A 26,887-nucleotide genomic window follows, 5' to 3' on the forward strand; every position below is an offset into this window, starting at 1 on the left:
CGAGCCAGGCTCCAGCCTCATTGTAACATGGGTGGTGTTACAGGGAGGAATTTCTCTCCCATCCCAAAGGACCAAGCAAGTGCAGATGGACCTCGATGGAGCTTTGTGGTGATGTCTGAAGCAAAACTGCTGTCCCCATCTCTGGGTGTGCCTCCTGCTTTCCTAGGGATGCGTGCAAGGTTTGAGGTGTCTGGTGTGGGAAGAGGGGTGTGAAGATGGGTTTGCTCTTTGCTATGGGAACGCCAGGGTGGTTTCAGCTGTGGATTCAAGTGCTCTTAGTGCCATGGGCCTCGTGTGAGCGATGCTGCATGGTGCCGGTACCCACGTCCCATCCCTCACCTGTAACTCCTGCAGGAGATGGAATTCCCCTTTTTTTTCCCCTGTGTTTTTGAATAAAGAAGGAAATCCCAGTTGCTTTTCCAGGCTGTTTGCATTGTGTCTGTTGGGTGATGTTTGCCAGGAGGGGTGAGCACCAGCTTCAGTAGGGAAAGCACCAAGGGGAGGCCAAAGGGGCATCGCGTCTGCTGCTGTTAAAGAGGTTTCAATCTCATTTCTCACTGCTAGAAAATGAGGGGACAGAGACTAATCCCATCCCTTGCTCCCCACTGTGGTCCACAGCAGCCTCATGTACCAGAGGAACGTGATGTCCTGCTGTTGGCTGGCAGCTGCTGGGCTGAGGCCGTGGGGGATGCTCATAACAATGGGCTTTTGCACATGGGATTGTTGGGATTTCTCTCCCTGGCTCACTGTAGAATTCTTCCCCCACAGTGGGCTTTTCAGCACTGTTGTTCCAGTGGCCTGAGGAATGTGGAAGCTTCCCAATGGAGCCTCCCCCCCCTCAACCCCACACTGCCCTGAGACCTATTGAAAGCTGCCAAATGCAGATTACTCGTGACCTAAATGGGATCTGATCCCCATTCCCTAAAGAGGAGGCGTTGCTGCAAGAAACCACAAACCAAAACTGGAACGGGCAGAATTCCCAGCCCTGCTGCAGCTCCGTTGGAGGCAGCAACAGGAGTAAGAGAGGCAGAAATGAGACAATGGGAGGGTGCTCAGTTTGCAGAACCATGTGAGAACAGCACACGTGCATCTGCCGAGGTTTACATCAAACGGGACAGGATTTGTGCACGTATGGATTTTGTGTGTGGTTCTGGCTGTGACTTAACTGCAGCTTCCTCTTCCTGTTCTTAGTCAGCTCAGTAGCTTTTAGCCTGCATCTGGTGGGGCTTCTTCCTCTTTTGGCTGTCAGGCTGCTTGAAGCTCCCGCTCCTTTTGGTACCAGCACCCTGTGCAGTGGGGTGGAGCTGGAAGGAGCACACAGATGGGAGCTCCAGCCCTTCCCTGCAGCTCTGGGTGGAAACGAGCCCTCACTCCTTTGCCTAAGGAGGCAAAGCTGGGATTTAACAGGTTTGTAAAACACAAATGGTCACCACTGCAGGGTCATGGGATTTAAAGACCACGAGGCAGGGGAGGAGGAGGTCGTTTAAGTAAGCCCTGTACCACTCTGCAGTGGTCACAGTGTCCTGTGGCTGATGTTTCTATAGCATGAGCACGGAGTTACATCAACAGAAGCAAGCGTTGCTTTTGAGAAGCCTGGATAGTGACTGTGATGGCTGCACCGTGGTTTTGCTTGCCTGCAAGAGAGCACAAAGTGATTCTCCTGCTCAATCTAACCCAGGAAGCATGAGTTTAAACCGGTAATGTAGAACTCACCCCTTCAGCAGAGCCTCTAGAACATCGTGTTACTCAACTTGAAGGGTTTGCAAAGCCCAGGACCACAACCCTACACACCAGCGACTGTGTCTCTGGGTGGCTGGATGAACTCTGCCAAGACTGAAGGGACGTGGCCTCCGCTCCTTCCAGGTTTTATTAAGGATTTGTTTGACCACCTTCAGATCCAGATTACTTCAAACAAGCAAAACAAGATCCTGAGCAAATCCGTGTCCAAGGTTTGTACATTAAGAGGAGTAATTGCTCTGCACGCCACGATACAGCTTTGGTGTGAGGCCAGCGTCTGTCCTGATGCAGTGGGGTCCATCTCCAGCCCCCAGGAGCCACCGCCGGGGGCCGCATAGCTCTCTCAATACACCGTGCACCAGTTGCTGCCGTCGCTGGGCATCAGCCCGCCGGTGATGAGCAGAATCAGATCCACGAACCACCAGATCCCCAGCCCGCCCAGGGTCAGCAGCTTCCCCACGGCGGTCCCGGTGTGGCCGAGGCAGAACCGATCCACTCCGAAGCAGCCCAGGAAGAAGGAGTAGAGCAGAGTGGTGATGAAGTAGTGGCCAGTGTACCTGCAACGGGAGCTCGTTGCTTACCGCGGGGCTCCCTCCGGCGGGGGGCCGGCAGCGGTGCAGCCGTTGGGGTTGGGGGGGGAACAAGGGGAACCGGAGATGGGAGGGGGTACACGGGGCGGGGGGGGGGACGACACCGCATCCTACTTGACGCAGGGCCGGCTGCCCCGCAGGAAGCTCCTTGGCTCGGCGCACTCGATGCCGTCCAGCGCCCTGCATTGCACCCGCGTGTGGTCCACCTCGCCGTAGGCCTGCCCGACGAACTGCGGCAGCAACGGGCGCTCAGCTCGGGGCCTTCCTCCCTTCCTTCCTTCCTCCCTCCCTCCCTCCCGCCGCCCTTCACCTTCACGCAGCCGTGGCCCAGCTCCTGCTGCGCCGTCGCGTTGCCGCCGTGGTCCACCGGCTCCTCGCACTCCACGAACTCCTCGGGGCTGCGGGGAAGGCGGCCGGTGAGGAGGAGGAGGAGGAGGAGGAAGGCGAAGAGGCCGCTTCCCCCCCCCTGCCTCATCCCACCCCGGTGCTCACAGGTAGGTGCACAGCACCAGCGGCGCCTGCGGGTCGGTGTAGGCCCACGAAGGCGGTGCGGGCGGGTCGGGCTCGGTGCCGTTGTGCGGGAGCCCCCGGGAGGCTCCGTGCAGCAGCAGGAGGTTACCGAGCAGCAGCAGGGCCTGCCCGCACAGCAGCGCGTAACCCACGGGCCCGCCGCACCGCGGCGCCATGGCGGCGCCCGCTGCTAGGAAACGCTGCCCCGGCACCCCGTGCCGCCGCCGCCGTGATGGCCAATGGGAGCACGCCGTTTCGCACAGTGGGCGGGGAATAGGCGCTCGGAGCCAATCAGCGAGAAGGAGGAAGAAGCTGATAGAGAGAGGCCGCGGTGAGATAAGGAGGAAGTGAGCTTTAAGCGAGGAGGTGATTGGCTGCTTGGGAGCGACGGACAGCCTATAAGCGAAGGCGGGGGGCGTGGCCGCGGGACTGGCGGGGACCGGCGAGGGGTGTCCCGTTCCCGTTCCCGTTCCCGTTCCCGTTCCCGTTCCCGTTCCCGTTCCCGTTCCCGTTCCCGTTCCCGTTCCCGTTCCCGTTCCCCCCGCTCCGTGGGAGTTGCTGGGGCGCGGGTCGGAGCGGCCGAGTGCCGGTGCTGGCGGAGCGAGGCTCCGCTGTTGCCCCGTGCTGCCCGTCCCGGTACTCGCGGTTCTTCGCCTGCATTAGGGCTCACACCGTGTTCTCCTTCCTCTTCCCCGGGAGAGCCGCTGCCTGCCCCGGGAAGGCCTCGTCGCAGCGCTCCCGTGTGGTGCCTGTTACGGGCAGTGGGTTCATCCGAGCGGGTAGCGCTCACCGGGGGTACCGAGAGTTGTTTCTCGGTATTAACGCAAACACCCCCCTCGTGCCCGGGGCTGGAGGCTTCGGCTCGTTCGCTGCGGTGAACGAGGCCGCCGGGTGGGGGAGCTGCTGGAGCTGGGTTGTGTCCCGGTGCCTGGGGCTGCGCCTTCGTTAGCGATTGAGAGGCGGCCGAGTGGCTTTGGGAAGAGCTTAACGGCTGCGGTAAGGAAATAGGAGCCAAGGCGGGAGCAGGGCACGGGCTGGAGGAGGCTCCGAGCCAGGGGCGGGGAAACAGCCTCGGTCCCCTTGAGCTCCTTTGGAAACAAATGGGAATCACTCCCTTGAGCAAAATTCCTGTTGATGGGAAGACAGGGAATGGTTTCCAGGATTGCCCAGACCATCTCCCTGCCCCGAGGAGGAGCTAAACCAACTTGGATGGGCAGGGAGCAGGTTGGTTCTATCGCAGCTGCTTTCCTCCTTGTACAAATCCATTGGCATGGGGGGACCCCCTTGTCTTGGCTGTTTGCTGTGCCTGGAGAGTTGTGAGTGAGGAGAAGGGCACGCTCTGCTCTTTAAAAGCAGGCTGAGGTCTGTTCTTGACCCTTTACATCTGGACAAGCTGTAGATCCTGGGTGCTACATCCAATACAGGATCCAACCGGAGGATCTAAGAACTGGGATCCTGTTCTTGACCCTCTACATTTGGACAAGCTGTAGATCCTAGGAACCACATCCAGTACAGGGTCTACGAGCTGGGATCCTGTTCTTAGCCCTCTACATTTGGACAAGCTGTAGATCCTAGGAACCACATCCAGTACAGGGTCTATGAGCTGGGATCCTGTTCTTAGCCCTCTGCATCTGGACAAGCTGTAGATCCTAGGGGCTATATCCAATATAGGATCCAACTGGAGGATCTAAGAACTGGGATCCTGTCCTTGACCCTCTACATCCCGACAAGCTGCTGCCTGTTTCCAGCAGTCTTCCTCTGCCTCATTTTCTCCTCCCTCCTTTAATCCCTCTCCCTCGGTGCCTTGTGATCGCTACACTGGAAATGCCAAGCGCGGTTCTGGACAGGTACGTGGCGCTCAGCTGGAAGCCAGGCACGTCACTTGATAAGAATGTGTTTGGGGAAGTGCCATTGCCTGGCTTTGGAGGTGCTGCGGTGCTCCCAGTGCCAGCTGGGCCCTTCCATATCGGTGTCAGTGAGGTCCCGACTGCACCCAAACCCCTTCCTCTGTCTTATTTATGGTGCTTGTCAGCAAACCCCATACACGTGGTAGGCGGAGAGGATGCAGCTTGGGGTTGGAGGGGGAACGTGACCCTTGGCTGTTTAAAATCACCCTTCCCCAGCGCAGTTGGAGCCCAGCATCCCCTGGGGAAGGGAGCGGAGCAAATCACCCCGTGCTTCCAATGCAACGTCGGGTTTGGAAGGGGGAAAGGCTAAAGAGAGAGGCGTTGTGTACCGGGTTGTTGCTGGGAGGTGTTCTTTAGTTTAAATGAGTTTTCAGCGGTCGGTGTGGGATATGTGGGTTATTTACCTTCAGCAGTGGGAGGTTAAGGGTGGGTTTCCGCAGGCTCCATCCCTTGGGAGCCGTCCTTAGCCCGGCCCCCCTCCGGGGACCGCTGCGCTTGGGCTCGGCCACCGCCGCAGCCCCTTCCCCGGGCGGAGCGGCCCCGCCCCGGGGCGGTGCGGCGCAGGCCCCGGCCCGGCTCCATAAGGCCGCGGGCCGCCGGCCGGACCCAGCGCCCCAGCCGGGGGTGTGTGGGGAGGGCGGCGATGCGGACTCGGAGCTCCATGGCTCGGACCTGGGCCCCGGTGGCTCGGAGCTGCCTTTGCCTCCTGCTGCTGGCCGCGCCCGGGCAGCCGGCCCGTGAGGGTGAGTGCGGCGGGGCCTGCTCCGACACCTCCCGGCCTCCCCTCGGCCCGGCCGCGCTGGCCTTCGGGCCTCTCCTTCTCCCCGCCGAGGGGATCCGGTTGGCCCCGGCTCTTCCTCGGGGCTGGTCCTTCAGTCCTGCGCGGGTGTCCGGAGGGCTGCGGTGCTGTGGTGCGGGTCGGAGGGGTGAGAGAGAGGGGGCAGAGAGGCCCCATGGACGTGGGTCTGCCCCGGCCTGGGTCGTTGTGGAGCCGGTGGGGCAGTGAAGGGACAGCCGTCTGTCTCCCTGTGGGCCCTTAAGTTGGTTCTGTGCTGTGTGTATGGGTTGTTGATGTATTGAAAGCGTTCCGTTTAGGGGCTTTTCTGGTGCCAAAGCTGATGTTATAGGCAGAAATGTCTCCTCTGGTTGTTTTTCCCCCTCCTGAAGGGATGCGTTAAACTTGTGCGCTCATCATTAATGCATAGTTTTAGATCAGGCATCCTAAGGAAGGGATCTCTGAATCCGTCGCTGGTGCTTTATGCTGAGCAACGGTGCTGTTGCGGTGGGCATCCCTCCCATGCTGGTGGAGCAGGACAGTGCGTTGGGACCTGCTTTGATGGAGCTCCGAGGAGGGAAGACTTCAGTGACCTGTCGTGCTGCTTTGGTCAGCGTTGTGAGGGGTAATGTTCTAGTTCCTACCTGTGGGCAGGAGGAAATGCAGGTCCCTGAGGATGGGCAGTGTTTCTGCTGCCTTTGGAAGTCTCTGACCCAGCTAATTCCACAGTGAAATCCCTTTGTCTCAGGTCTCAGCATGAAGGAGAAGGGGAGAAATGAGTTGCCTGGCTCAGTTTATGCAGGAACTTCCAGCTTTTGGGTTGGCATGGGAGTGCTTGGGACTCTCCTCAATAAACCGGGATATGAGACAGAAATGGGGTGTTCCCCACAACTATTAATGGAGAATTCCTGAATGAACATAATCACCCAGGGATGTGTAGCTGCAAGGGATTTGTGTGGTGGAGATCTCCTTTGTGTCATTTGGCTGCATAAAGTCATCCAGAAACCACCTGGCATTGCCCTAGCTAAGGGCTGTGGCTTTGCTGCTCATCTCTTCCTTGCCGTTGGGTACCACACAGCCCCGGGATGGCCTCGCTGTGCTTAAAGGAATTCTTAGTGTCTGTACCCTTGGTTTCAGTGTTTGATTCCTTGGTTCAGATCATGAGGAGCCCAGCTCTGCTTCACCCGACCTGGGATGCTCATTGTTGTGGTTGTTCCCTCCAAGTGAAGACTAAAGAGAGGGGAGCTGATGCTGCCCCTTGTAGTGCTCTGCTTTCCGGAGGGAGTTGTAGTTTTGGCTTGTCTTGGTCGTTCTCATTTCTCAGGCTAAAATGAATGATGATAAAAAAGAAGCTGATTTGCTCCGTTCCGTGGCTGGGTTTGGGTTGTGTGCTTTCCTTTGGTGGCTGAAGAGCAGCGTTCCCATAACCTCTGCTGTGTGATCCCAGCTGAGACCCCCACAGCCCAGGGGATGCGGAGGAAGTGAGTGGGCTCTGAGGGCAAGGGGCTGCTCTCCATGGGCCAGGCTGTCACGGGTGTGAGATCCACTGGCCTGGGGCGGGGGGAGATGAATTGTCTTGCACCACAGAGGGTAATGTGGCTTTGCTCTGTGTCTCCATGAAGAAGGTTCTGAGGTGGTGAGGGTGCTGTGACCCACCAGAGAGCAGGAGCCATAGCTGTCATTGTGGAACAGGAGTAGCTGTTGTCTCACAGACACATTAGGCTGCCTTTAGAAGGGGCAGAAGGAATAGAGTCTAGACAGGAAACTCTGACAGCATGGGTCAGGATTCCAGCAGGAGGGAGGTAAGGATTTTCTAGGCAATATTGCTGTGGAAGAGCACAGTATCCTCATCAACCAAGAGAAACTGCACAAACTGCTCTTAGCTGTAACGTTAAACCAGTATTCCAGGTGAGCAGTAAATCGGAATAGGTGAATTTGCTTCTCTTGCTGTGACAGTTGCTCACCTTTTCCTACCTTCAGAAAGGCCCTGTGACACGAGGAGACCCTCTTGATCTGAAGCCTGAACCAGTCCCAGCCATGTGGGCACACGAGAGAAGGATGTGACAGAAGGATGTGGCTTTGGTACAAAGTGTTCTGCTGATTAATTGTCTAAGGGTGAAATAATTGCAAGAGGGTGAAAACTGGGGTGTAGGAGCCTGTTAGGAGAGGAAATGAGAGTTAGAGTAGGTTAAACAACAAGTGAATCAGCCCTGCTGTCTGCTAGGGAAGAAAGATTAACCTGGGGGAAATGCATGAGCGCACAGCGCACATGAACCGTGGTACTGGTGAGGTCTCCCTGGGCTGCCCTGTCCTGGTTTGGATCCCCTTTTGGTCTAACTGGGAAGTAGACCCCAATGTGAATGTCAAAGAAATGGGTTCCATAAGGAAATCCCAAGCACTGGTTTTTACTTAAAGCACCAGGGAAATCTGTTAGACATCAGGATACTTGTTGGAGATCCTGGGACCCAAGAGTGGCTGTGTAAAGCCTTTGGCAGCTCTTCCAGTGAGCAGCCTGCTGCCTAAGTGTCAAATGACTGGTGAGCTGACCTCAGCTATTAATTGTAATTGATTATAACAGTGGTTAATTTAATGAGTTTGTGTATTTAATGCTTCAGCAACGTGCATCTTTGACTCAGATGCATGTGGCTAATGAGAGGTTAAAAGCACTGCTGCTCACTGGTAGGTGAATTGGGGCAGCATCAGAGCATTTGCTTGTTGTACAGGGTGATGCTCTCCATCATCACTTGTGGGGGATCCAATGGGGTAGTCAGAGCACAGGTGGAGCTGCACAAGCACTGCCTTGTCTCCATGAATCCAACCCTGCTCCATGTGGGAAGGGCTTTTTGCCCTTCTGCAGCTGAGCCAATGATCTGCCGAGGTGTATGGAGATGGGAGATGCAGCTTGACCTCTGCTGCATGTAGACCTTACCTGATGGAGTGAATCCTGTAGCAGCTTATCTCAGCATCGGGAGAGCTGGAATGGCCTTGACATGTTCCAATGGTTTTCAAGCTCCTGCACGCCACGGAACGTGCACCCAATTCCTGCTGTGGATTTGGGGCGGGGAAGGGAAGATGAGTCACATCTTCCCAGTTGCCTCCAATACTTGGCAATTAAAGTCAGTCTTTAATGGGACAAGATAAATATAGTGGTTGTAATTGTGTTTTTCTCCTTGGAAGTACAGTCTCCAGTATTGTTAGACCCAAGGAATGAATGATAAGAAGCACATTCGTGGTGAGGATGTGAAATGCAGCTCAGATCAGCTTTGGCCAGTGGCAGGAAGTGCCCAAGTACAACAAGTCCTGCAGAATCTGTTGCAGACTGCTGTGTTTGAGAACCATGCTTATGGTATTGCAGTGAAGCTTTTCCAAAGAGGTGAAAAAGAAGCTACAAAAAACTGTATAGGAAAAGAGAATGTGAGCATCTTCAAACATCTTATGTGGACAGCAGCTGAGTATCCATCCAGGTTGGCTTTTTGCTGTCACTTCTGCCTTTCCTTAACCGCTGTGAATTAAACCACCTCTACTTTGGCCTGAAATATCCAGGTGAATTCCTATGGATAATAACTGTCCTGCCTGGCAGGTAGCATTGTTAACAGGGATGTGGTTGTAGGAACGCATCTGCTGATGCCTTCGTATCACGCTGGAGCCCAGCGTTTCCCTACAGTGCTGTGGTAGCTGCAAACAGCCTTGTCCTGGTGGGAATTTCGCCTATGCTAATTGGGTCAGGCTGAGTGTGTCTCAGTTCCCAGGGTGAGGGAAGGTCTGAATGTGTCAGCCACTGACAGGAGCATTGGGTGCGAGCTGGGACTGGGCTGCTGGCTTAGGGCCTTATCTCCACGTGTGTGTTTCTTGGTAGGAGAAAGGCTTGTCTCTTCCTAACCAGCCTTTGTGGGGGGGGAAGCTTTAGGAGCAGGGTTGTCTTTTGCATGTTCTCATTTCTGCTTTGTTGCACTTGTCCCTTTCATTGGATTTCCTATTAACGAGCCCAGTGCCCTCTTTGAGGGCTGCTGGTGATGCGTGAAACACTGTGTGGGGCAGACAGCGTGGAAAGTGAGGGCTGGTGCGTGTTGATCCCGGTGCTGGTGTCCTGGGGGTGCTGTGCTTCCAGCCTGCAAGAACCCCACAGAACAAACCCCTTTGTGCATCAGGGGCTGGGGATCAGTTTGATCATGTTCTGGAACACGAGGGGAGGAAGGATGCCAGAAGAGGGAAGAGGTCTGGCAGTTAAAAGCAGAGCTCTTTGCAGTTAAGTTTGAACTTGTAACGTGTGGCTGCTCCTCTCCTGTTAGTTCCGTTGGAAAGCGAGGTGGTGCCTTCCTAGCCTTATGTTTTAGCTTGTAATAGAATCATAGAATAGTTAGGGTTGGAAAGGACCTTAAGATCATCAAGTTCTAACCCCCTGCCATGGGCAGGGACACCTCACACTAACCCATATCACCCAAGGCCTCGTCCAACCTGGTCTTGACCACTGCCAGGGATGGAGCATTCACAACCTCCCTGGGCAACCCATTCCAGTGCCTCACCACCCTAACAGGAAGAAAAATAGAAAGTGCTTTCTAATAGGAAGCACTTTGTTCATCAAGAGCAACACACCCTCCTCCTCCTCCGAATTGTGCCCACAATGAAGGGCACAATTCCCTACACGCTGGGGGCAGTGCAGGGAAGGAAAGAAAGCAGCAAACAGGGGCTATTCCGTGGTTGAAAGCTGCACTCTTGGTGCTGTTCCTCCAGGAGGAAGCCTTGCAGTGTTGCACCCTTCCCAGAAATCCCTCCCAGTCCTGCTCATTCCATGGGATGATTCACTCCTTTGTCTCATGCTTCCAAGCTGCTTTTTTTGGGAAGCACGCTGCTTTCCGAGCACCTCCACGGAGCCACCCCTGCTTCTGCAGCCTGTGTGCCGAGAGCCTCCGCGATTCCAGCCTCGCATCCCTGCTCACAAAGGTGCTTCTTGCTGGGAAGAAGCACGGAGCAGCGCCGTGCAGCATCTCCAGGCTGGCTACGAGTGGAACGGGTCATTGGAAGTGACAAATGTCGAGGGGCCGTTTGCTGAGTCTGTGCTTTCGGTGGTTCATCCAGGGAAGGAAGCAGCCCTTCCCACCGTGATTTTCAGGCCAAGGAGGTGTTGCCATGGGCTTTCTGTAGCCTGTTTTCAGGAAGTTTATCTCGGCTTTAATACCTTTTTCTTCCCAGCAATCACTGTAATTAATGAAGCTTCTGCAGCCATGGTGCTGTGTTACCCCTGAGAAACAACACAGCTCTGCCTGTGCCGGTGTGGCAAAACTGCTGCGTTCAAAGCAGGCGCCCTGCAACGCATCCGTGATCTCCAAATGGATGTGTGTGTGATGGGAGAGGAGTTGAGAGCCATCTGACTGCTTGGGGGATATCAGTGGGGAGGTGGCTGGTTTTACTGATGCAGTATCTCAGTGCATCAGTATCTCTGAGAGCTTTTGGAGGCTCTCGGAAACTCAGCACCCTCTCACCAACCCCTAATGCATGGTGCTTGTTTCTGGAGGCTGACAAGGAGGATAACTGTTCCCTTCCCCCTCCCTCCAGGTCAGAAGCTCAGGCTGCTGTGATGAGCTCACTGATTCCATCGCCAGGAGCTATTAAAACCATTGCTCTCAATCCCGCCTGCAATATCTGAACCGAGCTCCTGCTTCCCAGGAAGCCAGGCAGTGGCCGTTGATGGGAAAAGTCATTGACATGTGCGGTTTATTATGGGTTACACATTGAGACAGTTTCTTGCAGAAGCTGCTGCCTTATAAAGGAAACTTGGACCAAACTTGTGTTTGCTTCGGAGCATCTCTCTGGTGGTGCACACACAAGGCTGCGTGCGTCTCGCTTTAGTAAGGTCCTGAAGAGCTCTCTAAGAACATAATGAGAAGCACTGGCCTCGTGTCAGGCTTTGGCTGTGATGGACAAGGGTGGGATGCTGAGCCGGGCTTTGGGCTGGATCCAGAGGGGCTGGTGTGGGGCTGGTTCTGCAGCTTCCCAGCACAGGATGCCTGGTTTGACAGTGTCTTTGTGTGTCCTTGAGCAAGTTCTCTGTGCTGACCTGCTTTGGTAAATGCTCTGATTCCTGCTGATGGCAAGCGATGGTGGGTGCTAGGGACACTTGGAATGTCCTGGAATGTGAAGCTTTCACTTTGAAAAGTGAATTTACAAGGCAATCCGAGCGTCCTTTGCTCTGAGGTTTGCCCTGTGAGCATCAAGGTCTGTGGCTTTTTCTGTTTGGGTCTGAATCCCACACTGGTTTGTCTTGAAAGGACCTTAAAGCTCATCCAGCTCCAACCCCGTGCCACAGGCAGGGACACCTTCCACTACAGCAGCTTGCTGCAAGCCCCATCCAACCTGGCCTTGAACACTGCCAGAGAGGGGGCAGCCACAGCTTCTCTGGTCATTTTCTTCCTTGTGCCTTGCCCTCCTTGTTTCTGCAGCCAGCTTTTCCCTTCTGCTTTCCAGGTTTCCAGCAGGTTTCTCTGTTGTCTTCCTATGAAGTTGTAATCCCGCAGAGGTTAGGAAGAGAACGGCGAGAGGCTTTCAACGTCTCCTCTGTACAGGTACCTTAAAAATGCCTTCAGTTTAGCATCTACATCTTCATGTTCCCCCCCCTAAAACTGACCTGAATTCTCACAAAACCCTGTTGGGCTCATCTAGCAGCAAACAAGTCTCCATCCTTACAAAAGGACACGTCAGGACCCTGGTTGCTGTGTGCAGCTTTTGGCTAATGCAAGGCTGTGGGGGTCCTGGCTCGCTGCAGACGTTCAGTAATAGAACTGTGTTGTCCTTTTCCAGCTGTAACTAAGAGGTTTTTCTATGGAAGTCTTAAAAACAAGGAGTGAGAAAACCACAAAGCTATTTTGGAACAGCTTCTTCCTTCATGTGACTTTTCCCCAGTTACACAGGAAGGGATGCCAGGTTCCGGAGGTAGAGATAATAACAAAATAGGTTTCAGGCTTACCCACATGTGGCTTTGCCTTGTCTGGGTGCAACTAACTCAGTACCTGGCAGTCCTAGTGTATGGTCCTTTTGTGTGCTGGATATCAGGGGAGACAAGGGACGAGCACTGTGGTGACAGCAGGAGCCAGGGATTTATAATGATGTCTCTTCCTTGCACCTTTTTCTCCGTGGAATCCCACTTCAAATGGGAGACCTGAACCTGTGACTTGTGCACATTCTTGAGTGGGATATTTGAAAGGAGTCTCTATAACCCTGAATTTAGTAGCTGCATCTCCAGCAACTGCAGCCGTATCTAAGATCAGCGGCACAGCCTGGCCCTGAGCTACAGAAGGTGCTGTGTATGCTGTGCTAGTGGTAATGGAGCTCACAGGGTGTTTTCTGCCAAGCTTTTTCTGATCTCAAAGACCATTTTCCTCATTAACATGAGTGAAATGCAACTGTTGTTTTCTACACAGGACAAGGTGTCCTATGCTGTTGAGATAGAGGGCAAAGAATACACGATTCATCTAGAAAAGAACAAGTAAGTGACGAGTTTCTTTTCTGTAGGTATTAAACTCCATCTGTGTGTCTGCGTTTGAAGGTGGCAGATAGCATGCCCTGACCCTTGAGGCTCTTTGAGGAGTACAGTTCCACACCAGCTCTGTGAAAGCAGATTGAGTCCCACAGCCTCGGCTGTCAGTGTGGAACTCCTGAGCCCTGGTGATCCCCTTTGCTGGAGGAAGCTGCCTTTTGCTCAGAGGGAGCTGGGGAATGGGGGGGATTGACTCTCTCCATTCACATCTAAAGAGAAACAAACGGAGCTGGATTGCAAGTCAATATTTTCACTTTCTGATGGGGTTTGTTTATTGTTTCAGGGCTCTCTTTTTTCCTGTCTCAGTAGCACACGGATACTACATGAGGAAGCTGACTGTATCGAGGCCACAATACCCATAACTCGCAGTCAATCTAGATGTTGTCTGCCTTGAGTTTAGTTTACTAGGGCTACTTGCAGCGCTGGCAAGTTAGAATCATAGAATAGTCAGGGTTGGGAAGGACCTTAAGATCATCCAGTTCCACCCCCCCTGCCATGGGCAGGGACACCTCACACTAAACCATCTCCTCCAAGGCTTCATCCATCCTGACCTTGGACACCACCAGGGATGGAGCATTCACAACCTCCCTGGGCAACCCATTCCAGTGCCTCACCACCCTAACAGGAAAGAATTTCTTCCTTATATCCAATCAATCTAAGTTCCCATTTATCAAGCTCTTAAAGAGTTCTGTCTTCCAACTGTCAAAAGACACAGAACTGTTTTCACTGCACAAGCCCTTGGGGATCTGCAGCTGCCACTTGCCAAGCCCCTGACCTCAGAGACATGGGAATTCAGCGGGTTCACCACTACAGACCAGCACTCTTCATCGTGGGAGACTTCCCCGATGCACTTCCTTCCGGAGCTGGGCAGGAGAAGTCAGACACAGGAATCTGAGGGCTGTGAATATTTCTTTTCCTGTATGAAATTAGCACAGTTTAATGGGTTCTGGTGCTTGTTTTGCATAGCTGGAGTCAGGTGGTTGATTGGATTTCATTAACGGTTCCAGCATTCTGATAGCTTGGATTTTGCTGTGGAAATTCCCATTTTCTTTGTTAATTTTGGAAGGGTTTCTTTATTTAACTGCTATTTGGGATGCTTTTGATTAGGATCATCTTGCTAGAGTCATTTCATGCAATTCCTCCAGTATTCCTTCTCCCCTTTCCTTACAGAGAACTGCTGCCCAAAGATTTCACTGTTTATACCTATAACAAGGAGGGAAAGTTGCAATCTGAGCACCCAGATGTCCAGGTAGGGTTTCTTTCTGTTTATACCCTTACCGAAGGTGACTTGAACACTGAGCACCAACCTGGAATCGTGTATTACAAAATGAGAGATGTTTTCCTTGTCTTCCCATGTAGGATCACTGCCATTATCAGGGATACGTGGAGGGGAGCCTGGATTCTGTGGTCGCTCTCAGCACTTGCTCGGGGCTCAGGTAGCAGAACTCCTCTTTTGTACCTTGGCTGCCATGTGAGTCTTGTATTTGCTGAGCCTTGAAACAAAGGTCTCGCTCTGTTTTGAGCTGGGGTTCAGCAGTGGGTGCCTTTGGGCAGCTTCTCTGCCCCAACACCATTTCAGTTGGTATTTGCAATGCCATTGAATAAGTTGGTTGATGCAGTTGAATCAGTTGCTCTGTGACACAAAGTTGGCTTGTTCTGATTTGTGTAGATGATCACTACAAAGAGCTGTGCACAGTGCAGAACTGGAGAGTGGAACACCAGTGTGTTCCCATTTGACTGCTCTCAGGCCTGCAGTGAAGCCCACTGGTTTACCAGGACTGAGATACATGCCATTAGATACCAAAGAATAACTGTTCCTATGTTTTACTGTAAGAATCTGGGTGAATAACCTCTGTGCTTAACAAGGGATTTCTCATCCACTGTTACATTTTAGGGGCTTGGTGATGATGGGAAACATCACCTATGGGATTGAGCCCATGGAGTCCTCTTCTGGCTCTAAACATATTTTATATCGCTTGGATAATGTGAAGAAAGAGCCCACAATGTGTGGAGTAACTGCTGAAGACCACGCCAGTGAGCACAGGGAGGAAGATCACCATCCCAGCATGACTCAGCTGCTGCGAGTAAGTGCTGCACTGTTTTCTCCACAGTAATGAGTGTTCACCTCAGAGTATGGAAGCTGCTTATCGGATTTCCTGGGGCTTAGCACATACCTAAAGGCTTCTGATTGAGGCCTTCCTACGCTGCTGGGAAACTCAGTTGCTTCAACAAAGCAGTGGCAGTTCCTTTCTCCATCTGCCTACAGCAGCGAGAGGCGAGTGGCTGCTTGCATTATTCACAGGCAGAGCTTTGCGGGGCTTTTAAGGGCAGGAACACTGCCCTCATTGGAGAGGCTCATTAACAAAGGATTGCATCAGGAGCCAGGAGAATATTATGGTGTTTATTCCATTCTCCTAACCATCAGGAGACCGGTTTGGTGTGGAGTTCCCTGTGTTGTTTAAAGCCTGCCTGCACAGGAACGTGGTTGTGGTAGAAGGTTGAGTATGAAAACCCTCAGGTTTCACTTCAAGGTTGTTGGCATTTGCTTGTTAGTGTCTTTCAGCTCCTTTCTTACAAAGAAACCTGTGTGGAAAGGAAAAAGATCCCTTCCTTTTGAGACAGGAAGTCTTTGTGCTGCTAAAGTTGAAGGTGAAACACTTACAGAGAAACTGTCATTGCATTGGCTTCCACCTCGGGGCTCTGGTTACAGTCTTGGCACACTGTGCTTTGGGTGTGCCTCGAGCCACCCTCTGGATCACGTGAAGTTTGATGATGTCAGGGTTATGTTTTTGGTTTGCACTTGAATTACTAACACTGCAGCTCTTGCAAACTCTTCTCCCCAGACAAAGAGAGCAGTCCTGCATCAAACCAGATACGTGGAGCTCTTCATAGTTGTGGATAAAGAAAAGGTAAAGCTCATGTGTTGTTCCCCCTCCCTTCTTCCCAAGGGCTGGCTTGAGAATCCCTCAGTCTTCATTACTGCCCAATGGATTGTGGAAAGACACTGACACTGTAGCCAAGGTTATGCACATGCACTAACCTAAATCTGAGTATCAGCGTGCTCCCTGCAGTAGTCTTCAGGCAAAGAGTGAACTGTCAGACATGGAGAGTTTCTATCAGCAAGGAATTTCGGAGTGTAAGGGAAACACATGGCAACTCCTGCCTTCTCTTCAATATTGAGATGTTGAGCAATAGCACTGAAGATGCTGCTGTCTTGATTAGCATAGACGCACAGAATAGTTAGGGTTGGAAAGGACCTTAAGGTCATCCAGTTCCAACCCCCTGCTATGGGCAGGGACACTGCACACTAAGCCATGTTGCCCAAGGCTCTGCCCAGCCTGGCCTTAAACACTGCCAGGGATGGAACATGGAACATTCACTTCTTTGGGCAACCTGTGCCAGCACCTCACCACCCTTGACAGGACATTTGAGCAAGGCCAGGTTGGTTTTCATGTTAACTAGTCTTTAAATGCTTTGTTCCATTCCAACTTCTGTCTTTATCTCTTCTCTTCATGACCAAGTTTCTTTGTCTTGCAGTTTGAAGATTTTGGGAAGAGTGAAACAGAAGTAAGAGAACACATGGTGCAACTGGCAAACTTCCTTGACAGTGTAAGTTAAAGCTGGGTTAAGTGATGCTGTGCACGGTAGCCCTGCACTTCTGCTTCCTTCTGTCAGCTTTGACCTTAGAGTGTTCTGATACTGCTTTGGTGAGGATGAAGGAGGGGGTTTTGTCAAGCCAGGAGCTAGGGCTGTTCCCTCAGCTGTGATGTTGGAGCCTGAGAGCACTCGGCCTGAGTGTGGTGCTAAAGGAGCACCACAGTGGAAACCCAAGCCTGGTGTTCCAAACCAGCAAACCCAAGCCTGGTGTTCCAAACCAGCAAACCCAAGCCTGGTGTTCCAAACCAGCAAACCCAAGCCTGGGTGTTCCAAACCAGCAAACCCAAGCCTGGTGTTCCAAACCAGCAAACCCAAGCCTGGTGTTCCAAACCAGCAAACCCAAGCCTGGTGTTCCAAACCAGCAAACCCAAGCCTGGTGTTCCAAACCAGCAAACCCAAGCCTGGTGTTCCAAACCAGCAAACCCAAGCCTGGTGTTCCAAACCAGCAAACCCAAGCCTGGTGTTCCAAACCAGCAAACCCAAGCCTGGTGTTCCAAACCAGCAAACCCAAGCCTGGTGTTCCAAACCAGCAAACCCAACCAGAAGCAGCCGATTCTTGCAGTAAGCAGAACACCAGACACTGCTCTTACCTGAAAGTCTTCAGACACATTTCCCCTTGTCTTCCTTCCCCAGATGTACATCATGCTCAACATCCGCGTGGTACTGGTGGGTTTAGAGATCTGGAAGTACGAAAACATCATCAGCACAGATGGAGGAGCTGGTGATGTGCTGGCAAACTTTGTCCAGTGGCGAGAGAAGAACCTTGTTTTGCGCCGGAGACATGACAGTGCCCAGTTTGTCCTGTGAGTGGCAGTTCCTTCCCTCTCGCTCCCAAGAAGCTCCTTCTCTTCCTGCCTGCTCAGCTATACTGTGCTAGCAAAAGTAGCTGCTGTATTTCAGCAGAGAATCAGTGCAATCTGTTGTGGTTTGGCTACTTGGTGGAACTTCCCACATCAGTGTAAGTGCTTTTCAGAAGGCTTCTGTGGTCCTTGAATTCAATGTCCTCCCTGAGAGTTATCTTTTTTGCTTGTCCCACGTGGTCTGCAACGTTGTGTTTTGCATTGTATAAAGCTTCCACTCAGATAATCCTTTATCAGGTTGTACACTGGTTCGACTTGTCATCTAGGGCTGCTTCCACTTGAAAATGGGTAGAAACCTGATGCAGAGCGTTGCATTTTAATGGAGAGAAGGTTGTTTCTGCAGCTGGTACCCAGAAGCTGGCTGCATGGTTTGAGCTTTGACACGAACATTGATCTGTCTGTACTGCCTTAAGCTAGCACAGGGCTTCCTATCCTGCCCTCTCTGCCCTTCCAGGACATGTGCCCCTGTGCACTTCCTGCTCTGTAGATAGCATGGCCTTTAGGAAGTCACTGCTCAAAGCAGGCAGAGGGAAGATGCTTCCCCCTGTGTAGAAACAAGGGAGTAACGAAGTTGAAAAGGAAAGGAATCAGTGGAGTTTGGCAGTAATAGAAAGGCAGGGAACAGCCAAGGAAAACAAATGATTTTAAGGGTGGGCCATTCAGCTCTTCATATTTAGAGGGAAGATGCCAACTTTCTACGCAAACTTTTGTCTGGAATCAAAAGCATAAAGAGCCATGAAGCTGAACTGGCATATTAATGCTCCTTTTCCCTCCCCATTTCTGCAGGAAGAAGGGGTTTGGTGGCACAGCTGGAATGGCCTATGTGGGAACAGTGTGCTCCAAGAGCCACGCAGGAGGCATTAACGTGGTGAGATATCTGTAGTGATATGTGAATGTGATCATGATAAGAGTTTTGCACTCCAGAGTCTTTAATAGCAAAGCTGAAATGGTTACTGGGGTGTTTTGTGTAGTCCTCAGCTGTTTCTGGCACTTTCCTGTTATCTTTTGCATCCTTTGCTCAGCTTCCCTTCTCGGTGTGCATCACTCATGAATGCAGGACAGGGCTTCTCTGCTGATGCAGACAGAATGGCACAAGTGTCTTTTTTGGCACGTAAGAAATCTCAGTACAAGCTGCCCGCTCATTTCCTTCTGCTTTGCTGTTGTACAGTTTGGAAGGATCAGTATACAGATGTTTGCCTCAATTATGGCTCATGAGCTGGGACATAACCTGGGGATGAACCACGACGATGAACGCGTCTGTCACTGCGGAGCAAGCAGTTGCATCATGAGCTCTGGAGCATCGTAAGTACCTGATGGAAACACCCTTTCCCATGTGCTTAGTTCTTGCAGGCTGCTTTTGCCTTCAAAGTACTCTCGCAAAGAGTCATGTTGTGCTTGCAGCTCATGGGGAAAGCCAGTGTTACCCTTGCCCTACAGAGTAAGGGAGCACTTATGGGTTGGCTCAGTGTAGAGATAAGTGCATGTGCCCTGTTGCAGGGGATCGAGGAACTTCAGCAGCTGCAGTGCAGAAGACTTTGAAAAGTTGACTCTCAACAAAGGTGGAAGCTGCCTGCTCAACGTTCCCAAGCCTGATGAAACCTACAGTGTCCCGTACTGTGGGAACAAGCTGGTGGATGCTGGGGAGGAGTGTGACTGTGGTTCACCAAAGGTTGGTAACCTGTGCCTCCTACAGATGCTGCCAGCGCTCCCCTTGCTGGAGAGGGGCTCTGTGTGTGGTGGAGGATGAGGTTTCCTGATGCTCAGTGCGCTTCTCTTCTTAGGAATGTGAAAGCGACCCTTGCTGCGAGCCGGGCACTTGCAGGCTCCGATCCGGTGCTGCGTGTGCTTATGGTGACTGCTGTAAGAACTGCCAGGTAAGAGGCTCAGCCGTGTTCCTGGGAAGTGTTCAGTGCTTGGGAAGAGGAGAGCATTGGCCTCACCGGGGCATCTGAGAGGGAATTGTTGTGTGGGTGCATAGCACTGAGCTAAGTTTTCTGTTTCCTGATGCCGTTTCCTCTTCCTCCTTTCTCTTTAGCTCCTTCCTGGAGGAACCGAGTGTCGGGCGAGTAGCAACGAGTGTGACCTCCCAGAGTACTGCAATGGCACGTCCCAGTTCTGCCAGCCAGACTTCACTGTGCAGAACGGGCACCCGTGCCACAACGAGGAAGCCTATTGCTACAACGGGGTCTGCCAGTACTATGATGCACAGTGCCAGGATATCTTTGGCTCCAGTAAGGAAGAACGCAGTGTTACAGGAGATATAGCTAAAAGAATACACGAAGTTTATTTAAACTCTACTTGTTTTCCTTGAAGACCAGCTGGCTTTGGCAAAGGGTTTGAAATGGTGGCATTTATGGCTTAGTCTTCATACATGATTCCTTTGTTTTAGGTTTAATGCCGTGCTGGTGATTCAAGTAGTGATTTTCTTGCTCTAATCCCTCCTAGTGCAGTGTATAGGGCTGTAAAGAAGACAGTATCTAAATTTGATATTTTGCTGAAGAAATATCAAATGGTACAATTGACTCAATGTTAAGTGACTGTCTGTCTCTTGGAGTCTTATAGTGCTGACATTTGCACCTCTTTATTGCCTTGATCAGGTTCTTAAGCTGTCTGCTGTGTGGAAATCACATGTAGCAGCATAATTACTTTGGGTAAAAGAGACATGATGATAGGAGATGTTCCTGTCCCTGTGTAACTTGGTTCCTCTCTCTGCTTGCAGAAGCCAAAGCAGCCCCCAACATCTGTTTTGCTGAAGTGAACTCCAAGGGTGACAGATTTGGCAACTGTGGTTTCCATGGTCATGACTACAAGAAATGTTCCAGCTGGTGAGTTGAGCCCAGTGCATCACCAAGTTCCTCACTGCATCACTGAGAACCCTTATTTGGGTGCTGCAGTATCAGTTTGAGGTGTTCTAGCAGGTGCACTGGGGAGAGATGTGTTACCCCATCATCTAACCTTGCTGACATGTGTGCATCGATCTGAAACCACAGTGAGAGAGCTCAGATGTGCTTTAACCCTCATTTCTGAAGCTGTTTTTAGCACTTGAGAGCCTCCACACTTTGGCTTTGCTCACCTCTGGTTTAAATTGTCTGTCCTTGACTCTTGCACATAGGAGTTGGAGTGAGTTTGAATGTGTGCTCTCTTTGCTCTGTAGCTGGGTTTGAGGCTTTTGGGTTCATGCTGTGGTTTCCCATGTGTGTTCTGTAGCCTCAGGGGATCCATGCATCAGATGTGGGGCTCCACATCTCCTGTCACTGATTGTTCTTACCCCAAAGCTGTTCATGTGCAGAGAAAGGATCTTTAATGTAAAGACCCCAACAGCAAGAAGGGATAAACCCATCCTCCTGCAGCCCTGAAAGGAGGCCCAGCTCAGTTGTGTTTGGCCTCGATGTGATTTTTCAAGTAGTGTCTTCCAGTAGGAAGGAAACATCATCTCAAGTGTTTGATGCTCTTTCTCTAGGCCCAGATTGAAGTGTTACTGCAGTATTGCTGTGTTGATGTTGTAGGAATGCCATGTGTGGGAAGCTGCAATGTGAAAACGTGAAGACCATGCCTGTGTTTGGAATCAAGCCTGCCATTATCCAGACTCCCATTCGAGACACCACGTGCTGGGGTGTAGATTTCCAGCTAGGCTCCGATGTCCCGGACCCAGGAATGGTGAATGAAGGCACCAAATGTGGGAATGGGAAGGTAAATGAACAATGAAAAAGTGGTTTCTCACTGTAGTCATTCAGGGGGGTTCATGTGAATGCAGTTTTCAGCTGTGTTGGTTTGGGAGTATTTCTGGCCCTTTAACTTCTTGATGCCTGGACTCGATGCAAAGCTGAGTGAGCCCCTCGCTTCCCAGCACTGCACTGTGTGTGCATGGGGAATGGAATGAGCAGAAATGGAGTCTGAGAGCCAAAGTCTTTGCTCTGTGAGAGGGAAGAGCAAGTGCACACAAATGCCTTCAGGAGGACTTGCAATTAAAATCCGACTGCGCTGAAAAGCCTTGAGGCTTAGCCCCAGCACAGGAATGTGCATTCCACATCTCCTCACTGAGCACAACTTAATTGCTGTTCCTTTACATTCAGGCCAGAGACAAAAGGCCCCAGTGGCAGTTCAGACCCCATGCTGAGAAGCCTTTTGTAGTACAGGGCTGTTGGTGGAGTTGGGTTTTAGCAGGGAGTAGCCTGAGGCTGAGCACAGGGTGGCTGATGGAGCAAGGAGGGGAGGATGAGGGGCAGGTCAGTGAGATGCTGCCTTGCATCATCTGTGCACACAGATCTGCAGACACTTCCAGTGTGTGAGTGCCTCCGTTCTCAACTACGACTGTGATGTGGAGAAGCAGTGCCATGGACATGGAGTAAGTAGAGCAAGAGCCTCTGTGCCTGTTGGAATCCACTGGTGAAGGATAAAGCCTGTGGCTTTTCCTGTCACTGGGTCTCCCCATGAGGGTCTCTGACTTGTTTGTTGCAAGAACACGAGGTTCTTGATCAATAGTGTCCATATCCTGGTCTTTTATGGCCCTTGGAAGTCTTGCCTTTCTCTCTTTAAGGCTGATGTGAGAGAAAGTAATTGTGATGGTGCATGCAGGGGTTCTTGAGGGTGGGTTTTGCTGTAAAAAGCTGCTTTTTGGTACTGTTTGTGGCAAAAGTGCCTTTTAACAGCAAAAGTTGGACCAAACTGGAGCGAGGTTTTAAATGGTGGGTGGGAACTCAAGTGTTCTGGTTTGTTTCCCTATAAAACACTCTATAAAATGTCCCTGGGGGAGAGAACCTGTAACAGTAATGAAAAAACCTGTGACAAAAGCTCTTCAGATGGCATTTTTTTGCCAGGCAAGAATTCCCAGTTCCAGTGTTACGACTGTGACTTGGAACTCTGCATCTCTCCAACAAAAGAACACAAAAAGGGAAAGCCAAGGTCTTTAGGCTGTGGGGATATAGCTCATCCTTGGAAGCTCATCCTCCCCAATGCAGTCATGTGCAAGGCTGAGATGTCTGGCCAAGGGGCTCTGTGGAATTGATGTGGGTTAACGTTCTCCGGCCTGAGCGGTGTGGGATGGGTAGAGCAGATGGCTGTGGGTCCTGCGTGCTCTTTAACCAGGTGGAAAGTGGGCTTCCTCCATAGCCTTACTGTGGTGTTTGTGCTGTTTGAATGCAGGTGTGCAATAACAACAGGAACTGTCACTGTGAACCAGGCTGGGCCCCTCCTTACTGCGACGTGACAGGCTACGGCGGGAGCGTGGACAGTGGGCCGCCCTACAGTGGCAAGTCAAGGTCGTGGCTGCTCTGGGGCCGTGGCCCTGCCTGCTGTGGGGCTGAGCACAGGGCTCCTCACGGCTCCAGAGCGATGCCTCGGTGGTTGGCTCTTCCCTGGGTGTCATCTGCAAACAATTCTAGTTGAGGTGGTGGGCTCAAGGGCTTGCGCTTCTCCTCTGGGATGCTGGGGATGTGGAAAGGAACCGGGCTGGTTTCATTGCCCCCCAGGTGATTTCAGACACATTGGAACCAAGATCCTCTTGGACTTCCCTGTTTCCAAGCAGGAAATTGTAGCCCTTTCTATTCAAAAGTTGAGATTTAGCTGGGGATATGGGTTCAAATGCATGGGTTTGACTCTGCATCTCCATAAGGATGCGCTGCTTCTAACAGTGGTGGCAATGATGAGTAGCTGTCCTGTTCTGGTCCCTGCATGTGCACTCATCTGGCAGAGGTGGGCTGGGGCAACGCTGGTTGGGAAGCCACTGGTTTATTAGTGTTTGTTACTTGAGTGCAGACAGCATGCTTACAACATGTAGTAAATACATACAGAGTCCCTGCCCCAACCAACTTAAGGTATTGAAGAGAGGTGGAGGGAAAGGATGCTGTGGTGGTGCAGTAACAGGCTGGAGAATCACAGTGGAGCAAGGACAGATGCCTCAAGACAACAAAAGGGAAGGGTCTTTTAGTACAGCTTTGTTAAGAACCTGAGTTCTTTGCCTACGGCAAGCAATGGTAGGAGAAGAGGAAGATTTAGGATCAGCCCAAAAGGCAGAAGTTCTCTTTCAGTTGAGCTCGTAAGGTCTTCGCAGTAATGTAGTGGAAGAAAAATGAGGTATTGATCTAGTAATTCAATGTGCTGGTCTAGCCCAGGGTAGTAGAGCATGCACAGTTCTTTCACCTCTGACCAGATGTGAGGAGATAATCAGAAACTAATACATTTGGGCATAGATCTTGCAGTCTTCTTCGAGTCTTTAGCTTTTGCTTCTATGACAAATGGAAGTTGGAGCACAAATGGGACCAAACGCAGCTACAGCGGGCCCAGCTACGATGCCGTGTAATTCTTTATTCCTCTGTCGTTTTGTCCCCTTCCCACAAAGACTCCTCGCTGAGGAACGGGCTCCTGGTGTTTTTCTTCCTGGTCCTCCCACTCCTTGTAGCTGCTGCCCTGGCATTTGTGAAACGAGACAGGCTGAAGCGGTGGTGTCGAGGAGCGATGTCGCGCTGCCACGCGTACGTACATCTCCCTCTTCCCTTCTCCTCTGCCCTTTAGCAGTAGTCCATGGGCACTTGTTCCAGGCATGTTCTAGTCCTGAGATGTCAGGCATCAGTTGATGCCTGTAGCTTGCCCCGGGCAGTGACAGAAAAGATCAATTCATCTTAAATTGAGGGAGCAGAGAACTTTCTTTTTACCTTTAAGTTATCTGTTGGTGATGGGCTTTGTATTTTTGGGTCCTATCTTTAATAGAAAGTGGGCAAATGACTCTGTCATGATCCTAAACAGAGAAAAGGCTATGTTGTTCCTCAGATTTGCTGCAAGTATCTTCCTGACATCTGATACATGCTGACATGATATAAACCCATCCAGCAGGTTCGCTGTGCTTGGCTCTGTGGCCTGCAGAGTCATTCTGTCAGGGTTACATGCTCACACACTCCACATTGTTGGGTTTTAGGTCACGGCCATCACCACCTCCTAGGACAGAAGCTGAGCCAAGAGGCCACCACCATCACCACCAAGGCTTGTCGCACGGCATGCCCTATGCACCGAGGGGTGCCCCTATGGTAGGAACAATCTCCTCTTTGTCACTTTCCCCCCCCATAGGAAGTGTCTTAAATGTCCCTTAACTGATGGAACAAGTGTTGCAATTCCCTACGTGCAGGTTTGTGAATGTTCTTGTGTTTTCTTCATAGGCTATGGAGCCAAACACCTTTCCTGTCCCATCTTACCCAGTTAACCAGCACCCTCAGCAGGCTTACCACCAGTCTTACTACCCACCTCTGCAGTACCAGGCCCCACAGCCACAGAAGCTGCCGACAAGGTTGGCTGAGTTATTGCACATAACTACTGCTATTTGCACTGATGTGTATATACTGTCATTGTCTTCATCTCTATAAGCACTGGGGTGTTTCATCACGTGCTGTACACACGCAGGACTGACCTTTTATTGCAAGAAGCTTCTCCTTCATTTCACACTGTGGAGCTACAGTGCTATTACCCCTAGCATTCATTTCACACCCTGTCACAGCTACATTTTGATTAACAGGATTCAGAATGCTTTTGTGGGGCCAGATTAGCCCCGTGTACAGGGGCATAAAACACCTCTCAAAATACCTGATTTAAAAAGAGATCACTCAGGAATCTGTCGTTCTGCTGATGGGGGAGTGCTGTTGCTCAGTACAGGATCATTGCTCAGGAACTTTGAACAGAAAAGTTTTCCTTTCCTTTTCATTTTACTTCTAAGATGTAATGCCTGTGCTGGAAACCATGCGTGTCCAGAAAGGGCAGGGGGTGGAGCTTGTGTTGGGGGGAAACTTGTGGGGTCTTTGGGAAGAATGCTGTATTAACACACTGGGTTCCCTGGGGATTTCGGGCACTGGAAAGCAGCATCTGACCGCAGCCCATTTGAGATGGGGCTTCAGCTGGAAGCTGAGGTTGTGGCCATGCAGTGCAGGCAGGGGATGAGTGATGGGGCAGCCACTGGGGCTCACCATGGCTCCTGTGTCCTCTTGCAGGCCACCACCTCCGCAGCAGCAGCAGTGTGCACCTCAGGGACCGCCTCCATCACAGCACAGGTGTTTACCTCAGGGACAGTACTTCCCTTCTCGACCCGCACCTTTGCCTCCCAAATAGCTTTTGGCTTCTGTGGGGCCTTGACGTGAGCTGACCTGGTCACTGAGAGCTGAGATTGCAGTTAACCCTTCGGCCATGGAAGTGGCCCTCGAGCCTTCCCGCTGCGGCCCGGGATGAGGCGGACGAGATACAGCAAGGAGGAATGTACCACTTTAAATACCTCTACCAAAGCTCCAGGGACTGACAACACCGAACCCCCATTCCCAGCTTTGGGAACAGCACCGGGCTGGAAGCTCGGGCACTGCTGGAGTTCGGCCCTTGGGAGTTGCTTTGGGTTGCCCAGGATGCGCCCGGATGCTGGAGCGGTGTGGGATGTGCAGTGAGGAGCTGAAGTGACCCCGTTAACCCTGCTCGAAGCAAGGAGATCAGGCCAGTTAACTGAAAATCACACTGCAAGGACTGGAGGATATTATCCACTTACACAACCACGGCACAGGGGGAGTAAGGTGTCAGCCTCCTCTTTCAGAGGAAGATAAATACATTGTGCACACGTTTATGCATGTATATATGTGTATTGATGTGTAATAATGCACTTAAATCCTTTCATGCTGACTGACACTAAGCTGTGCTGTAGGAGCTTAATGGTTTAAGATGAGGAATGATGAGTTGCTAGATGAGAATCATGTACTAATGTCCACTAACACCACCGTACTGGGGTAGTGAAAATCAAGGTACGAAAAGGCATGGCCCCATTTTGGTTGGAGGAAGTGGGGTGCTCTCAGCTTTGACTTTGGATCTGAAGAGTGCAGCCTTGAGCCCTTGCTGTGCTGGTGAGGAGAGATCAGGTCAGGGTGATGCTGCTGTGCATGGGTCACAACTGGACCCAGGTGCCCAAAACTTGCTAGAACTAAGTACTGAAAAGAGCTCAGCTTTTTCCCTTCCTGCTGGCCACCGAGTGCAAACTCGGTCTGTAAAATGCCCCCTAATATTGCCAAAAATGAAACCTTTTTCTCTGTATATACATCCATGTATACAATAACAATGTGTATATAGTGTTTGCAGTAATAAAATACTTGAACTCCTGTGGTTTCCCATAAACATAGACTAAGGTTTATAACAATATTGAAATCTGTAAACCATTACCTAGGCTAGCACCAGATGTATCCCTGGGGGTCCTCTGTTTGTTCCATGTAATCACTTCCCACTTTTCTGCTGTGTCCTGCTCCCTGGGGGCTGTCTGTCCAAACCACCTTCACCATGGGCACAGGAGAGGGAATCCAGGATGGAGAGAG

The 26,887-nt window shown here is 51.6% G+C and overlaps 2 protein-coding genes across 3 annotated transcripts; one reads left to right on the plus strand and one right to left on the minus strand.

Moving 5' to 3' along the window:
• Positions 1-1,849: 1,849 nt before the first annotated feature.
• Positions 1,850-3,057, minus strand: TM2D2 (TM2 domain containing 2). Its single transcript, XM_062621050.1, has 4 exons — positions 2,820-3,057; positions 2,638-2,725; positions 2,442-2,557; positions 1,850-2,294 (listed from the first exon to the last, which is right to left on the minus strand). Exons 1-4 carry the CDS (start codon positions 3,011-3,013, stop codon positions 2,081-2,083), a joined length of 612 nt encoding a protein of 203 aa, XP_062477034.1. The 5' UTR covers positions 3,014-3,057; the 3' UTR covers positions 1,850-2,080.
• Positions 3,058-5,372: 2,315 nt separating this feature from the next.
• Positions 5,373-26,693, plus strand: ADAM9 (ADAM metallopeptidase domain 9). 2 transcript variants are annotated; one of them, XM_062621036.1, is made up of 22 exons: positions 5,373-5,487; positions 11,982-12,079; positions 12,935-12,999; positions 14,221-14,299; positions 14,410-14,486; positions 14,945-15,134; positions 15,894-15,959; positions 16,588-16,659; positions 17,341-17,510; positions 18,354-18,435; positions 18,736-18,869; positions 19,065-19,236; positions 19,349-19,441; positions 19,603-19,798; positions 20,287-20,392; positions 21,074-21,257; positions 21,832-21,912; positions 22,710-22,815; positions 23,905-24,037; positions 24,478-24,586; positions 24,716-24,843; positions 25,538-26,693. In XM_062621036.1, the coding sequence occupies exons 1-22, from the start codon at positions 5,388-5,390 to the stop codon at positions 25,653-25,655; spliced, it is 2,559 nt and encodes an 852-aa protein (XP_062477020.1). In that variant the 5' UTR covers positions 5,373-5,387; the 3' UTR covers positions 25,656-26,693. The 2 variants fall into 2 exon arrangements, 1 of the variants encoding a protein (XP_062477020.1); XR_009965286.1 differs by lacking the exon at positions 25,538-26,693 and having other exon boundaries at positions 22,710-22,825.
• The last annotated feature ends 194 nt before the right edge of the window (positions 26,694-26,887 follow it).

This window comes from Pezoporus occidentalis, unplaced genomic scaffold (genome assembly GCF_034315485.1).
Source record: "Pezoporus occidentalis ecotype Australia unplaced genomic scaffold, CSIRO_AGI_Poc_V1 ctg226, whole genome shotgun sequence".
Lineage (NCBI taxonomy): Eukaryota > Metazoa > Chordata > Aves > Psittaciformes > Psittacidae > Pezoporus > Pezoporus occidentalis.